The sequence below is a fragment of the Dipteris shenzhenensis genome, chromosome 25 (genome assembly GCF_047967505.1).
Source record: "Dipteris shenzhenensis isolate YYH24624 ecotype China chromosome 25, Dip_SZ_1.0, whole genome shotgun sequence".
In the NCBI taxonomy this organism is placed as follows: domain Eukaryota; kingdom Viridiplantae; phylum Streptophyta; class Polypodiopsida; order Gleicheniales; family Dipteridaceae; genus Dipteris; species Dipteris shenzhenensis.
This window is the reverse complement of record NC_141620.1, coordinates 48,979,347-48,997,385: the sequence shown is the minus strand read 5'-3', so window position 1 is coordinate 48,997,385 and position 18,039 is coordinate 48,979,347. Positions and strand designations below refer to the sequence as shown.

The following is an 18,039-nucleotide window of genomic DNA, read 5'->3' as shown; positions in this document are numbered from 1 at the left end:
TCTGGATCTGTCTCTTTTGTATTGTGTCCATAGTTTTGGACGGAAATATATATTTTGGTGGTTTCTCTATCTGGTTGGTTCATTGTCTATTGATGAGTTTGCACACCTATTGTATGCACATAAGTAAAGAAGTTTGTGATTCCACACCCCACACCGCACACTATGTGAGCTCCTGGGCATTACTATAAGTATTCCGCTGTGCGTGTACCCTCTGTGAAAGGGAGTGAAGGGGGAAGAAGAGCAAGAGAGTGAGAGTGAGAGAGAGAGACACTCAAGTGTGGGTGTGAAAGAATGATGAGCCACACCACAAACTCACTTGTGTTTTATTAGGATTAGGTTTACCCTATGACTGTCTTAAGACAGTCATAGGTGTCCTATCTTTTAATGAAGGGTTGGCAATGTGCCTTTACCCCAACAACCTCCCACCTAAAGGCCAATGTGCCTAAAGGGGAGAAAAGAATAAAAATTACAGCATTATACAGTTACTGTATACAAGACCATAAAGTAAGAATGGTCTCATTCTAATCCCATGATGTGGCGGCAATGTGCAAACCGCTCTGTAGGCAAGCTCTTAGTGAGCAAATTGCAGGATTATCATCAGTATGCACTTTCACAAGCTGAAGTCGCTTGTCTTCCAGTACCTCCCTGATGAAATGATATTTCACTTCTATGTGCTTGGTCTTCTGATGAAAGACCGGATTCTTTGCCAACATGATAGCACTCTGACTATCACAATGCAAAATTGGCATATCTCCTGTAATGCCCAAATCTCCCACCAGCCGAGTAAGCCATATTGCTTCCTTGCAGGCCTCAGTGGCTGCAACATATTCAGCTTCTGTGGTTGACAGTGCAACGCATTTCTGCAACCGAGACACCCATGATATAGCACCTCCTGCAAATGTGAAAATATAACCGGTAGTAGACTTCTTATCTGCATTCCCTGCATAGTCTGAATCTGTAAAACCATGCACCAATGCATCTTGCCTACCATAGCATATGCACAAGTCTTTGGTACCCTTGAGATACCTCAAGACACCTTTCACTGCTTCCCAATGCCGCTTGCCTGGATTTGCCATATACCTGCTGATGACTCCCACCGCAAAAGCAATATCCAGACGAGTGGCAACCATGGCATACATCAAAGATCCAACTGCAGATGCATACGGAACCTTGGCCATTTCAGCCTTATCATCATCTGATCTGGGGCTGTCCTTACTGCTGAGTTTTAAATGTGGAGGCAACTGGGTACTAATGGACTTCCCCTCCTCCATTTTAAACCTCTGCAGTACTTTGTTAATGTACTCTTTCTGTGACAGAAACAAAAGTCCCTTGGACCTGTCACGAGTAATACGCATGCCAAGAATATGATTTGCATCACCCAAGTCTTTCATGTCAAAAGACTCATGCAGTTGTTTCTTCAAAGCACTAATCTCATGCTGAGATTTACTGGCAATAAGCATGTCATCCACATATAGAATGAGTAGCATCAAACTGCCATCCTTTGCCCGTTTGGTGTACAAGCAATGATCGGTCTCACACCGATGATACCCTTGGGACTGCATGAAGGCATCAAACTTCTTGTACCATTCCCTTGGCGCCTGCTTGAGTCCATACAAGCTCCTCTTGAGCTTACACACAAGCTGCTCTTTCCCTTTAACAGCATATCCCTCTGGCTGACTCATATAGATCTCATCATGGAGATCTCCGTGAAGAAAGGCTGTCTTCACATCCATCTGACATAAATCCATGTCATCATGAGCAACAAGAGCCAACACTGCTCTCAAAGTAGTCATCTTGACTACAGGGGAAAAGATCTCATCAAAGTCAATGCCCTTCTCCTGCTTAAATCCCTTGGCAACCAATCTGGCCTTATACCTAGGTAAAGCATTTGAATCCACTTTGACTTTGTAGACCCACTTGCATGGCAAAACCTTTCTACCTGCAGGTAACCGCACCAAGTCCCATGTATCATTCTGAAGTAGGGAGTCCATTTCTGACTGCATGGCTTTCTCCCACTTCTTTTTCTCTGTACTTCCCATAGCTTCCTTGAAGCTGGAAGGCTCACCACACTCTGTCAGCATGATAAAATCAGCCACATTATTGGCTCCTGGAACAAACCTGGCAGGAGGCCGTTGTACACGGGTGCTCCTCCTAACAAAATGTTCCGGATTAGGCTGCTGTCCAGCCTGTTCTTCATGCATGACGGGTGGCTGTACCACCATATCTGGCTGTGCTACAGCTCCATCTGCTGGCATATCCAGTGGTGCATCATTGGCAAAATTATATGGCTGATTTTCAGCCTGTATACCCTCTTGAACAGGGTTATCTGCAGCAGGCTGCTGCTGCATATAAATGGGCATTCTTTGCTGTCCAACATCATCATAAATAACCCTCCTGTATTCCACAGGTTGCACGGGTTCCTTGTGTACACTATCCTCTTTAAAGATGACATCATTGCTGCGTATAATCTTCCGTTTAACGGGATCCCATAACCTTTACCCCATTTCACCTTCGTCACCATAACCCATAAAGATGCATCTGATAGACTTTGGATCCAGTTTGTTGCGCAGTTCTTTGCGTACATGAGCAAAGCACTCGCAGCCAAATACACGTAAGTGCTTATATGAAGGTGGCTTGCCAGACCACACCTCCTCTGGCACTTTCAACTCCAAAGCCTTGTTTGGCGACCTGTTAATAATGTGAACTGCTGTTTGCACGGCTTCTGCCCAAAAGCCATGGGGTAATGCAGCATAAGACAACATACATCGAACCTTTTCCTAAATAGTTCGATTCATCCGCTCACTTGCACCATTTTGAGATGCATTATGAGGGGCTGTGAGTTCCTGTTTGATGCCCTTAGCTTGGCAAAACTGCACAAAAGCATGTGACACATACTCACCCCCATTATCGGATCTGAGGCATTTCAGCCTACGACCTGTCCGATTCTCTACCTGAGCGACAAACTTCTTGAAAGCATCTAAGGCATCTCCCTTATGCTTCAAGAAATAGACCCACACCTTACGTGTGGCATCATCAATGAAAGTAATAAAATATTTTGCACCCCCTAGTGATAACTGTGGCATCTCACACAAATTAGTGTGCACTAAATCAAGTGGTGCTCTATTCTGGGGAGTTCTCCTCTTATGAGGAGTGACAGAGTGCTTGCCAAATATACAATGATCACAAGTAGGCAAATCTGAAAAAGAAAGAGGCGGCAGATAACCCAAACGTGACAGTTCTTGCATTCCTTTAACAGACATGTGTCCCAACCGGCTATGCCACAATGAAACCTTTGGCAGCTCGGTTATGGCAACAACATGATTACCCACACTGGAAACATAAAGAGGGTACAAGGTATCACTCTTAAAACCCTCAGCCACTACAGTCTGGCCATCAGTAATCACCCATTTGGAATCCCCAAATGTGGTGTGGTAACCACTGTCATCCAATAAGCCAGTGCTAATCAGATTTTTCTTGATTTGCGGCACGTGGCGAACACCATCAAGCATAAATGACCGTCCATCAGTAAATACTATCTGTATACTGCCAATCCCTGCAATCTGACATGCATAGTTGTTCCCAAGATGAACAACTCCATGAGTACCTGTGTAGGAAGTAAACCACTCCCTATGAGAAGTAACATGAAAAGAGGCACCTGAATCCAAGAGCCAGGTGTGCATGTCATGGCCATCAATAACCAAAGCATGTGCTATTACAGCAGAAGAGCATAAAACATCATGTATGTCACTGTCACTGTCCTCTGCTGCAACATTCACTGCATCCAAGTCATCTGCCTTGGCCTTGCCTTTGCCTTTGCTTGCATTTCCTGCATCCTTTGTTTCAGCCTTCTTGGCTTTCTGATCCCGTATGAACTTGAAGCACTTAGACTTCACATGTCCCTTCTTGCCACAATAAAAGCATTCAATGTCCTTTTTGCCACGGGACTGACTGCGGGATTTGGACTTACTAGCAGATCTCCCCTTCTGCTGAGTCCTGCCTCTGTCCTGTACCTGCAAAGCATTTGAAGACTTGCTGCCCGCATTATTCTTCCTGCTCATCTCCTCCATAAGGAGAGAGCTCTCTACATCAGCATAAATAAGAGTGGCATTCGAGTTTGACAGGGTGGTCTTGAAAGTGTCCCAACTCTCGGGGAGGGTACACAGCAAGAAAGTAGCCTTGAACTCCTCATCAAGGTTCAACCCCTGTGCAATCAGCTGTGTAAAGATGGCATTGAACTCACTCAAGTGTGAGGTCATAGCTGTACCTTCCTTCATGCGAAGATCGACCAGCTTCTTCAGCCAATAAACCTTACTGGCTGAGCTCTTTTGGGCATACAATTCTTCTAGTCTTTGCCATAGACCATAAGAGGTCTTTTCAGCCTGTACATTGAACACAAGAGTGTCTGAAATAGTGAGCATGATAGCTGCCCTCGCGGACAAATCAAGCTCTTCCCAGTCATCAGCTGCCATGTCAGATGGCTTGACACCCTTCACCCTTATGGGCTTAGCAATCTTCTTTAACAGAAGTACATTCAAGCACTGTTCTGCCCATAATGCATAGTTGTGTGCTCCTTCCAGTTTCTTTATGTTCAGAATTGAAGAATCACTTCCCCCTGATGCCATATCAGATGAGGAAAGTACCTGACTCCCTGGAAGTAAAAAGATTGAATAAAAATTCTGATTTCTCAGAAAAACCTGCTCTATTCAAGAGCCAGAAGCACTCTCAATGGTGCTGTTTTTACTGTCAGGGAAATCTGCAGCAAAACAGTAAATGACCCTGCAAATACTGTACCTTCTGACACACTGTACTGTGCTCAAAGAGGCATAAAAACAGTAATTTCAGACTGCTGCAGCTGCTCAACAAGTGCTTAACAGTGCATAATCATTTGACAAACCACAAACACTGCTGTAAACACTGCTGTACTGACTGTACTGATCACTTCTCCCACCTCAGATGAGGTATTGCACTGAGTTAAATTGTAGAAACCACTTGGCAAACACCCAAAAAAAATAAGACACTTCAGCCTGTCACAAAACCTGCAACAGTAAATGGGATAAATCCCAAGCAATCACCCTTATGCCAAGGGGAGAAAATGCATCTGAAGATCTCTGTCGGTAACCCAAGTGCTATCAAACAAAGTCTGGGCAAAAGCCCTTTGATCTGACACCTGAATCAAGTGGAGAACACCTCAACACTGAGGTAGCACGCAATATGAAAATCTCTCTGACACTTTTACCTGACAATGTGCAATGCATAGACTGCCCCTGTGTACTCAGTAACAACACAAATCACAACGTACAAACACCAAGAAAATCTTTTGAGCACTGTCAACGATGGGCAGTTAGGGACCGAGTAAACTCGATGCGCCCTGACCAAGCGTGGCTCAACTGAGATTTTCAAAGTGCGTACAAAGAATGTGACCTGCAACAAATGTCACCAAATGCACTGCGGAAACAAAGCAAATGTGTGCTCCTTGGCTACACACTGCCTCAAGGCATATACTGCAAACACGTCCAGGCAAAAGCCCTTTGAAATGGTCACCCAAAACTGAGAATTGCACTCAGTAAATGCATAGAAGCTTCTGCAAAACAAGCATCTGACCTTCCTGAAAGACAAGTAACTGCGCAAACACCACCACTGTGGCACAAGTCACCTCAAGCGTGAGGGACACGAGAGTACCTGCTGTACCTCAACAAATGCACAGTATACAGCTGAAATGCTTCAGGAATGCATCAGGAACGCTTCATGTACTGCGCGTACATGCATGTACCACGCACAAAACAGAGTGCTTCAGCACTATTCCTCTCCCAAAAAAAAATTTGTGTTTGCTGTACTTTTCTGTACCTGGCTCTCTACGCGCACACACGCACGTCAAAGGAGATCCAGCTGCGCGATGCCTCGAGAGGCTTAGCAGCTAGTAGCAACTGCTATGTAGCTGCTGGCTGCTTGCTTGATGCGGCGCCTCGAGCTGCAGCTAGCAGCTGCTATGCAAGGAGGCCCGCAACCCGCGTCGCCGCCCGTGCCCACGCCACAGCCCGTGCCCGCGCCCGCGCTGTCGCCCTGCAGCCCGCCTTCACCTTGATCTGCTGCGCCGCCTGTGCCCTGGTCTGTTGCCCTGCAGGCGAAATGCGCCGCCGCAGTCCGTCCGTACGACTGTACGGATGACGTACGGTCGTACGGCGCTGTCCGTACGTCCGTATGGAAAGGGTTGGGTAGGCTAGGGAGTGGAGAGGAAAGGCTCTGATACCAGTTGAAAGGGAGTGAAGGGGGAAGAAGAGCAAGAGAGTGAGAGTGAGAGAGAGAGACACTCAAGTGTGGGTGTGAAAGAATGATGAGCCACACCACAAACTCACTTGTGTTTTATTAGGATTAGGTTTACCCTATGACTGTCTTAAGACAGTCATAGGTGTCCTATCTTTTAATGAAGGGTTGGCAATGTGCCTTTACCCCAACACTCTGTTGGGTATTTTCTAACACTATCTGCCGGCTATCTCTAGACTCGAGTCTGCGTGCTCCTTGTCGAGCTTTTGTAGAATTGGTCACCATGAAGAATCTTCCCCCCGGTACTTTCTCAGCCTAGAGGACTGCTCTAGAGCTGATCTACACCCTTTTCGAGGAGATTTCTAGGTTTTGGGGCTATTCTAGCTGTCTTTCAGCCGTGGCAGCTCTCTTCCACATCCCGAGGCAGCTCATCATCAAGAAGCTCCTCTACTTGCTGCTCTAGAACAGGCAACTGCTCTAGAACCAGCTTTCAGCAAGTTCGGGGCAGCTTTACACAGATTGGGGCAGCTACACACAGTTCGGGGTACCCATATGCCCTTGGCGACCTCAGTTCAGGACGCAAACAGTCCCCCAACTGCATGTCGACGTGGTTGAGCAGCCCCCCATTCATTCGTACAACTGTACTACTGATAGAAGAGGCACCTATCAGTCGCTCCTGTTCTAGAACAGTCGCCTATCTGCCTACATTTGGTGGGTGCTTTCCAACTCCAGCACACTATTACAGCAAGTCAACTGTTTTTTCCCTGTCAAGCCCTAATTTCCATCAAAGAAATTTAGGGCTTTTGACATTCAAGCCTTCCACTTGCCCCTCCAACACTTTGGACAAGCTTGGTAACTGAAATACTTCCAGAAATTGCAGTCTTCAGTTACACTCAGTTTCAGCACCGTCACATTGTCCCACGTCATCAAATCAGGGGTTTCCAAAATTTGGGGCTTTTGTATTTAAAGCTCAATTTCAGCTGGTGATTCTGTCCCTCTACCTTGCTATTTCAATTTCCAGTCTATTTGCTCTCTTCATCTTTGTATTTGAGCAAGAAAGGCCTCGTATTGCCTTGAGGCCTCGTGGTGCCTCCTGGAATATCTTTTCTTGGCTTATAGATATTTGAGACAGCCAGCACTTTGCAGTTGAAAGCCTTGAGGCTTATGGACAATTTTGCACTTGTATTGGATATTGTTAGTTAGTGCTCTTTGTTTTCCATTTTTTGGCACTATGGCTGGCCACAATAATGATTTATTTGGCGTTCTCCGTGAAGATGATATGTTGGATGGCACCAACTATCCTATGTGGTCCTACCTTATGAAGCACATTCTAGTTGCCAGAAACTTCTAGAATACTGTTTCAGGTATTGATTTGAGGCCAGCCAATGCTCAAGTGACTGCCCCTACTGCTGGCACTCCTCCAGGGGGGAATCCTCCCGACTCTTCTTGCCTTATCATGCAAGAGAATCATTATTTCACACATCCGGTCATGCAAGACAGCGAAGGATGCTTGGGATAAGCTAGCTTCTCTTTATCAGGTTCGCAATGAGGCGCGGGTTGCATATTTGAGAAGACAATTGCAGGAACTCAGCATGCAGGAAAGTGACTCAATGGATACATATTTAACAAAGGTCAAGGACCTCATGGAGCAACTTGCAAATATTGATGAAGTGGTGCCTAATTCTCAGCTTGTTAGCACTACATTGAATGGACTGCCAGACACATATCAAGGGTTTTGCTACAACCCTTAGACTTGTGGCCAATGGAAATCATGATCACTACTCATTTGATCAGTTAGTCACTTTGCTTTTGCAAGAAGAGTCGTGCTAATAGGCAAGCTACTATTCCTGATCATGCGTTTGCTTCACAATAGAAAGGAAAAGGCAAGGCTTCCAAGCCTATGGGCAAGCCTAAATATATGCCTAACAGTGGCAATTCCTCAAATGTATCTCAAAATACAGCAGATAAGTCAAAGAAGAAAAGATGCAACTATTGTTGTAAGCCAGGGCATGAAATGTCAGAATGCAGGAAGCGCATTGCTTCGGAGAAGAAGAAAGTAGGATTGACAGCAAATGCCTCACATGCAATTGAATCCCATGAGCCAGCAGATGCCTGACATGCACATGCTCTTCAGGATGATTGGGCATGGGCTGTCCATTGCTCTTTTGATCCCTCCAAAGTTGATGCATTCTTTTCTGCTAATGATGCTCAGTCTTGGTATTTTGATAGTGGTGCTTCCAAGCACGTAACCTCTTGTAGACAGTTGTTTCATTCCTTGGCTAATGCACCTCGAGGGGGGACTGCCACATGTGCTAATAATGCTTCCTATGCTGTAAAAGGAATTGGAGATGCGCAGCTCACATCCATTTCAAGCCATCCTGTCACTTTGACAAATGTTCTTTTTGTGCCTTCAATTGAAGTCAACTTGAATTCAATTTCAGCAATTGCTACTTCTGGTTTCAGAGTGATTTTTGATGGATACAGATGCCTAGTATATGATCTTCGTGATGACAATGCCATAGTTCTCACTGGCACTTGGGGCTTTATCACCTTGATTATCACTTAGCTGCAATTTCTACTGAAGCATTTGCTATTTCAGATTCACAGCTTGCTGAAACTCATCTTTGGCATGAGCGAATGGGTCATCTAAATTATAGAGCTCTTGCCAAGTTACATTTGCAGGGCATGGCAAATGATGTACCTCAAACTCACACAGTTTCCAAACATGTGTGTGAGGGTTGTCTTTTGGGTAAGATGCATCAGTTTCTTTTTCAAAAAGATTGTCCAAAATTCCCACAAAGGAAATTGCAGCTAGTGTGTCCCAACGAGGACAATGCCATTGGAGGGTACAAATATTTCATGACTCTAATCGATGACTTCACAAGATATTGCTGCGTATATGCTTTAAAAGACAAATCTGAAGTGTTCTCTTGCTTTCAGAGGGGGCTGAAAATGGTTGAAAATGAATCAGGATGCAAGCTTGTCACCCTCAACACAGATAGGGGGGGAGAGTATATGTCACAGGAGTTTGATGCATTCTTGTCTTCATGGGGCATTGCTACTCCTTACACTCCTCATTCTTGAAAGAAAGAACAAGTCCACTATGGAGATGGCCAGATGCCAAGTCCTTGCCCAATAAATTTTGGCTTGATGCAGTGATATGTGCCAACTATGTGCTGAATAGATCACCTACAAGGGCATTGAGGACAATTACACCTTATGAAGCAGGGAAAGGCAGGAAGCCTTCACTTTCACACATGAGAGTTTTTGGGTCTCTTGCATATGTCCATGTATCATCTCAGCTGAGACATAAGCTTGATGATAAGGCAATCAAATGCGTATTTATTGGTTATAGCTAGGAGAGCAAAGGGTATCGGTTGTACCAACCAAATACTGGGAAGATTATTGTCAGTAGAGATATAATCTTTACTGAACATTCAGCTTCTCCTTTTGTGGACTGCAAAGCAAAGCTAGATGACATGTTTGATGCCTTTGACTCTTGGTCACCTCTTCTTCCCTTAGGAGGGGACTTTGACCAGCAACATGAGCCTCTTGTAGGCCCTCCAATAAGCAATGATCAGCCAGCAACCCATGCTGATTTGCAGGTTCCTCTTCCAACACAAAATGATCCCAATATTCATGATGCAGTGATTGAAGAAAGAGCTGTCAATAGACAACAAAGGCAAGTTCCGAGATGGCTTCTTGACACATTGAGGGACAGCAAACAAGATCAATCTCTTGCTGCCCGGACAAGATCAGGGAATAGACTGATGCATGGTCACTTTCTTGATTTTGCACTCCTAATGAAGAGCCTTTATGCCATGAAGATGCTTTTGATAGCAAAGAGTGGATGGATGCAATGAGAGCTGAGCTAAAATCTATTGCCAAAAATGACACATGGGAATTAGTAGATCTACCTCCTGGCAAGCATGCCATTGGTACCCGATGGGTCTACAAATTAAAAAGGAAATTTGATGGCAGCATAGATCAACACAAAACCCGTCTTCTTGCAAAAGGGTATGCCCAACAACAAGGCATTGACTTTGAGGAGACCTTTGCTCCCACTTCTAGGATTACATCTATTAGATGTGTCATTGCCATTGCAGCCCATCACCATTGGCAAGTGCACCAGCTTGACATTAAGACTGCCTTTCTTCATGGGGATCTGCAGGAAGAAGTTTATGTGACACAACCTCTTGGCTTTGAGGTTGTTGGCTTTGAAAACAAAGTATGCCGGCTGAGAAAATCCCTTTATGGTTTAAAGCAGGCCCCCAGGGCATGGTATGCTAAAATTCATGCTCAATTAATGTCCCTTGTTTTCAAAATAGCCCAACAGAGCCCACTCTTTACGTCTGTGGGAGTGGATCTGATGTTTTAGTGCTGATTTTATATGTGGATGATATGTTGATCACTGACCCTGATACTCAGCATATAGCAGCTTTCAAGGCTGATTTGCAGAATAGCCCAACAGAGCCCACTCTTTACGTCTGTGGGACTGGATCTGATTTTTAGTGCTGCTTTTATATGTGGATGATATGTTGATCATTGACCCTGATACTCAGCATATTGCAGCTTTCAAGGATGATTTGCAGCAAGCTTTTGAAATGTCAGACATGGGACAACTGCACTATTATTTGGGCATTCGGTTTGCTCATGCTGATTTTATATGTGGATGACATGCTGATCACTGGCCCTAATACTCAGCATATTGCAGCTTTCAAGGCTGATTTGCAGCAAGCTTTTGAAATGTCAGACATGGGACAGCTGCACTATTATTTGGGCATTTAGTTTGCTCATGTTGAGGGGGGTATTATGATGACACAGTCCAAGTATATTGGACAGCTCCTTGATTGTTTTCAGTTCGAGGATTGCAAGCCAATCTCTACTCTAGTGGACCCAGGCTTCATATTGGACAGCTCCTTGATTGTTTTCAGTTCGAGGATTGCAAGCCAATCTCTACTCTAGTGGACCCAGCTCATGATGAGAGTCCACCATGTGATATCACCCTTTACTAGCAGGCCGTCATTTACTTGTGCCACACCAGACCCAACGTACAATATGCATGCAGCAATATTCCAGCTCAGCAAGTTCATGTACATGCCCAATTCACAGCATTGATAGGTAGTGAAGAGAGTCTTCAGAGATCTCAGAGGCACAGGATTTAGCCCTCTTCTATGGTGATCAGGGCTCACTTACCATGCGGATAGTGACTGGGCAGGTTGTTCCGACACCAAAGTGTTACATACCGGCAATTGTTTTTTGCTTGGCAGTTCATGTATCTCTTGGCTCAGCAAGAAGCAGCCAACAATTGCCACATCCAGCTATGAGGCTGAGTACAGGGCAGCCGTCACCGCTACAGTAGAGTGTGTCTGGCTGCGACAGTTACTTGCAGATCTTGGTATCCGCCAGACATCCTCCACTATGGTCTACACTGACAGCCAGAGTGCTTTAGCTATTGCGCGTAATCCAGTGTTTCATGCACGTACTAAGCACATTGAGGTTCACTATCATTATGTTAGAGAGCGGTTGTCAACAGGAGACAGAGAATTATCCTACCTTCCCACAGAGGACAACATAGCAAATATGTTTACAAAGGCACTTCCTCGTCCCAAGTTTGAAGTCTTTCGACAGGCTTTACACTTGGTTCCCTTTGCTACATGATTTGGCATACCTTGTACATCCATAGGAGGCTATATCCCTTGGGATGAACATGTGCCACCATGACTAGAAAATACTAGGTGTTCTGAGACGTTTCGAGAATACTTCAGCCCATACCATGGAGGAGGGTTTGTAGGCCATCATCTCCCGGGCATATTGATGCCCTCTGGGCCCTGGGATGTGCCATGTAGCTTTAGTTATTGGCACTTAGGCTACCAAGTACTTTTAGTGTCTTATGACACCTAGTACTAGTGGTACCACTAGGACACTCTGTCCTAGGGTTTCCTTTTATTGTACTTTGTACTTTCATTTCTTTCATAGTTAATGTGACGGCTTTTACTCCTTACTCCATTCTTTGCATCCTTTCGCTTCCTTGAGCCTACATATATGAGTAGAAGATACTGCTCCCACTTTGACTGCACATCATGACAATAAGATTTTAGTACGTCAAATGCCAATTGACTATACACCTCTGATTGCCAGCTAGTTTGCAGATGGAATGCACGAGACATCTAGAGCAATTGCGAGGTGTATTTGAAATCCCTGCCTGTAGTAATGCTCCGTGACAATCCTCCAATCAGATTCTAATACTTGATAAATAAGCGGGCTATGTCTTTTGCCTTGGCCGTTATTTGCTAAAACGATCAACAATGGCTAGACATTGAGTGTTTTGCGTACTTGCAGATGTTGGAAGGGGTCCCACAAAATCCATCGTGATGTCCTTCTAGGATCGTAAGAGCTGAAACAACCCTACTGCATTCTGATGGGACAGTTTTACTTTTTGGCAGATTTGACATCTCTGCACATAACTATATATATTCTTCCGCATTTTTGGCCAGTGAAAGTAGCACTCTAGTTTCTCCAATTCGCCATTGATGGCCACCTATGAGGGCATCATGGGCATCATGGAGAAGAGCCCGCTGCTTGTATTAAACACACATAGTCTCTGCTTGTAGAATAGCCACTCATCTTGGATTGAGTAATGATTGGGAGCGATAGTTATGGCGAACCGAACCTGAGTGCCGAACTCCGTTAAATCTGCGTACTGTATTTTCATAGAATCAAGGTCTTTTACTTGAATCTTGTGCACAGTGGTCCCTTGTACTATCTAAATGGATGCTTTCCTACTTCAAGTGTCGGCTACAAGTTATTCTTTTGAGGGACAAATTCAATCAAGCCTATGAATTGTTGAAATATTTGACTCCATTAGGATTGTCGATCACTCCATTGGGAGCTGGGCATTGTCCAAAGCCATTTTAAGGCTTGATGATTTGTTTTGACTATGAAAGTCTGCCCATAAAGGAACGGCTTCCAATGCTTCAATGCCTGGATCACAGTTTGAATAATTCTCTGTCATAGACCGAGTAGTTCTTTTCAGCGTCATTGAGCTTTCTGCTATAGTAAGCCACGGGCCTTTCTTCTTGTTGTAAAATTGTCCTGATGGCCACATTGCTTGCATCTCTGATGACCAAAAATAGTTTTATAATAGGAGTTGTAGTAGCCAACTGTTGTAAATCGTGGATGGCCTGCAGAGCTGCGTCGGTAATGGAAATCTTTTGCGGACATGTCTAACTCCTTTTAATAGATATCTTAAGGGTGCTGAAGTGGTGGAGAATCTGGGCACGTGAGAGCATTAGGCCTGGCAAAGTCCTATAAAAGATCAGATCTCTTGAGGCGTCGTGGGGATTGCCCAGATGTGATTGCCTGAATCTTTTTGGGGTCCAAGTGAATGCCATCTGTGCTGATGATATACCGATTTCCATCAGACCGTACTCACTCTTTTTGGCATTGAGATATAATTGATTATCACACAAAAGCTGGAGGGCTTTCCATACATCCCTTATGTGTTGCTCTGCTATGGCTGAGAAGATCAAGATATCATCTTAAAAAATGAACATGCACACTGCTATATGCTCAATGAACACCAGTTACATCAATTTATTGCAGGTTAGTGGCACATTTTTGAGATCGATGGCATGACTTCTAACTCGTAATGAGCTCGCTCTGTCTTGAACGTTGTCTTTGGGATGTCAGCATCCTTTGGTTGGGATTTCGAAGGTTGGGAAGCACTTGAGCATTGGATTTACCCAAGAGCTTACTAAGTTAATTTTTAATTTTTATTTTAGTTTTATTTTTTCCTTTATTTTTCATTTTTCATTTTCATATCTATTCATAATTTTGTCTAAAGTCTCTTATTGTTCTATAAAAAATTACAATTTGTAAGATTGGATATATTCTAGTCTTATGAAGGTAAATATCCATAGAGTGCCCCTTGAGATGGTACTTATGGCTATGTACTTATCTCTGAATTGTGTTTCTTGGAATTTTACAATTAGATGCCTAGGTCTGTACCCTTCCTTCCTACCTTGAAGGCAGCCTGCCATTGGATTGCAAAAATGTGCATTGTTTTCTGAAATACATTGCTGAGGATCGCTGCCATATCTTCCTCCTTGCTTCTTCCACTCCCACTATTTTGAGATTCTTAGCGTGCTCTTGATGCTCTTGCTGTTCTCTCGGAGATGTGATTTGGTGATGATGTCCTGGTGCTTAGTTATCTTAATGTCTTACATCTATCTCCTTTTTTTAGCTTGTTGTCCACATCATGCACTTTCTGTTCCATTGTGTTGAACTTTTATAGCTTGCATCAACTTTTCTTTCAACCCCTTCCCGCCCCCCCCTCCAATTCTCTGTTAAAACACTTGAATATATACAATATTACAAATTGATATATTTTTCAAAATCAAAGGGAAGAAACAAGAGAATCTACAATATTTAAGAATTCCTTGAAAACCTGGGACTTCAGTTTAGTAATATTGAAAGACAGATCTCTTTTGATCATTACGATTTTGACTTTCTTGTGTCTGACTAAAATCATGCATTGAGTAGTGTAAGCGTCGCAACTTTCGGCAGTGCCTTTGAACAAAGGAGCATAGGTTGCTCAGTAGATTATACTGGTACGCTCTGTTTGCTGCATACAAGTTGTTTTCTTGCACATTGTGCATGGGATAGATGCAGCCTCTATTGAAGACTGTTATATGATTGTGATTCTGATGTAGCTCATATTGTGACTTCTTATGATGCAGTGCTTCTGAAAGAATCAAGTCAATGGGGCAAGTGCTATCAAGAGCCAGAGAGCAACTCTATGACTGCACAGCCATAACAAAGAAGCTGAGGGCCATGCTGCAGTCATCAGAAGAACAGGCACGGGTGCTCAAAAAGCAAAGCACATTTTTGAGTCAGCTTGCAGCCAAAACACTCCCTAAAGGAATACACTGTTTGTCCATGCGGCTTACTGTAGAGTATTACAAGATACCTGAGGATGAAAGGAAGTTTTCTGGTCAGGACAAGCTTGAGGACAACAGCCTCTTCCACTATGCTTTGTTCTCTGACAATGTCCTGGCAGCGTCTGTGGTAGTGAACTCAACAGTCCATAATGCAAAGGTATCAATTTAAATCTTAACTGAGTATTGTGGTATGCCCATCGTTAATTGATAAAGCTTTGCATTGTCCTACATTAGTTTAATGTTGTGTTGCTCTTGCTTTGAAGCAGGAACCCTGGAAGCATGTATTTCACGTTGTCACTGACAAGTTAAACTATGCTGCTATGAAGATGTGGTTCTTGGCAAATTTACCTGGCGATGCCACAATTGATATCCAAAATATTGATGATTTTGCCTGGTTAAATTCTTCCTACTGTCCCGTCTTAAGACAGCTTGAATCTGCTGCAATGAAGGAGTATTATTTCAAAGCAGATCATGCAACGACAGCTGCTGGGTCCTCCAATCTAAAATATCGAAATCCCAAGTATTTGTCAATGTTGAATCATCTCCGCTTTTATCTTCCTGAGGCGTTTCCAAAATTGGATAAGATCCTCTTTCTGGATGATGACATTGTAGTACAGAAAGACTTGACAGCTTTGTGGTCTGTAAATTTGAATGGAATGGTGAATGGTGCTGTAGAGACTTGTGGTCACAGTTTTCATCGTTTTGACAAGTATTTGAACTTCTCAAATCCTCACATCAGAAGGAATTTTGATCCACATGCTTGTGGCTGGGCCTATGGCATGAATCTCTTTGATCTTCAGCAATGGAAAAAGAGAGACATCACTGGCATCTACCACAAGTGGCAAAACATGGTGAGTGGTGGTTTATCGTGACTTACAGGGCACATTCTTGAAGTTGCATAATGCCACAATCAACCGATTCCTTCCCCCCCCTTTGCCCTTCTCTTTTCAAATTATTTGAGTATGTCTGAGTGGACTTTCAAATTCGTATCCTGACATATTTTTGCCTTCGAATTCTTACTGTGTCTTTCCAGAATGAAGACAGGGTATTGTGGAAGTTAGGGACCCTGCCTCCAGGTCTTATAACATTCTACAAGCTCACCCATCCTTTGGACAAATCATGGCATGTCCTGGGCTTAGGATATAACCCAAGTGTGGATCGAAGTGAAATAGATGGTGCTGCTGTGGTACACTATAATGGTAACATGAAGCCCTGGTTAGAGCTGGCTATGGCAAAGTACAAGAATTATTGGACACGATATGTAAATTACAATCATCCTTTTCTACAACAATGCAACATCAACCAATAAAGTTTATTGGCTGTGCATAAGATGCAAGGTCATGAGTCCTATTCCCTGATTGGGATGTTTGTAAGCTGACTTTGTTCTGTTTCAATTCTTTGTCCATGGAATTCATGGCATCTAGTCTTCAGTCAATCTTTTCAAGATGAAGACAATCTTTTCAAGATCCAATTGGATGGCATGGCATTGAGAGTTTCCTTCCCATGACTCCTTGACTGTAGGACACTTTCCAGAGCTATCTGATAAAGTGCTGGTAAAGACAGCCTGTTGTGCATAGGCCCACAGCTGGTGAAAAAACCCATCATGGGGATCACATTCTTTAATTTGGTTTGGCTACAATCAAAGGTCAGGTGTAATGGATGGATAAGGGATACCCATTTTGTATACATTCTACTGAAAGAAGCTTGTACTTCATACTGCTGCTCTCAGACTGCTAGCAATCAGGCCTTCAGTGATAAGTCGTGGCTATTTCCAGTTTTGGCAGGAATTCGACACAATGCATCCACAGGTCTGAATGGTTATTACCGACATGGCATATATTCATGCAATGCATAGCGGAGGGGAAGGATATTACCAGTTTTTTTAAGGGAGTACTCGAGAGAAGCCAAAGTGCTTAAAGTTCTCGGAGAGATTGTATTATGGACTTGCAGCGATCTGAATTTTGTTTGTGACAGCATATTAGTACTTATGAACCAGCAATACGCATGCACAGAGGTACTTACAAATAATGTTGGCAAGTACGGCTCAACCTAACGGTTCACGTTTTGAGACTTTACAGGCGAAGCAATTGATACTGTTTCTGTTCACCTTAAATTTCGGTCTCTTTCGGTTTGTTCTAAAACTTTTACAAAGGTCGTCGCCTTCCTTCTCGTCGGTAGAGTGTAGTGCACCGGGATATTCCAACAGAGCGCAGGGAAGAGAAATCGATGGGGCAGGAGTCCATCGTCTGGAAACCCGCCAGCATGAGAGTACTTAATTATTACGAGCTCATATTCTCAAAAAGGTGCCCTTCCAATTATGTATTCTACACGACATTAAGTCCACTATCTCCTCTCCCCATAGAGGAGGGATCTCAACTTAATGGAAAAGAAAATAGGTGGGAATTAGAATTTAACAACTATTCTTACCTCGGTTGAGATTGTTATTGTCTCATTAAAACTACTATTTTTCATACGTTGTGGATGCAAAGCAAGGTTATACATCCAACAACGCATAGTTGAAATCCAATGGTCAATAGTCTTTCAATGCTCAACCTTGTTTTCCCTTGGTTGTGTATTATGTCCTTTCCAAGCTAGTGTCACAAATTTATGTCCTTTGCAAATCCAAGTGAAGGTGTGAGAATTGAGCACCTTTTATTCCATTAGTTATTGAACTTTAGTGAGTTTGAAGGTCTCATGATTAATAGAGGATACACCCCCTAAGGACAATAGATTGAAACCCCAGTCATGTTCAATCTTTCCATGACCGATATTCCTAACAATAAGCATTTGTAGGCCAACAATCTTCCACTCTACTATTGAGGCATGCACAACTATT

The 18,039-nt window shown here is 43.6% G+C and overlaps 1 protein-coding gene across 5 annotated transcripts in view; it reads left to right on the top strand.

The window, feature by feature from the left end:
- Window positions 1-17,657, top strand: part of LOC147885999 (polygalacturonate 4-alpha-galacturonosyltransferase-like) — a 33,425-nt gene extending 15,768 nt beyond the window's left edge. For 3 of the 5 annotated variants that reach the window (XM_087396485.1, XM_087396486.1, XM_087396484.1), the window contains exons 8-10: window positions 15,003-15,360; window positions 15,470-16,054; window positions 16,237-17,656. In XM_087396485.1, coding sequence (XP_087252611.1) covers window positions 15,003-15,360; window positions 15,470-16,054; window positions 16,237-16,512 — 1,219 coding nt within the window. In that variant the 3' untranslated portion in view covers window positions 16,513-17,656. Of the gene's footprint in view, window positions 1-15,002; window positions 15,361-15,469; window positions 16,055-16,236 lie in introns of all 5 variants that reach the window. The other 2 variants (XM_087396489.1, XM_087396487.1) reach the window with 1 other exon arrangement.
- Window positions 17,658-18,039: the final 382 nt, after the last annotated feature.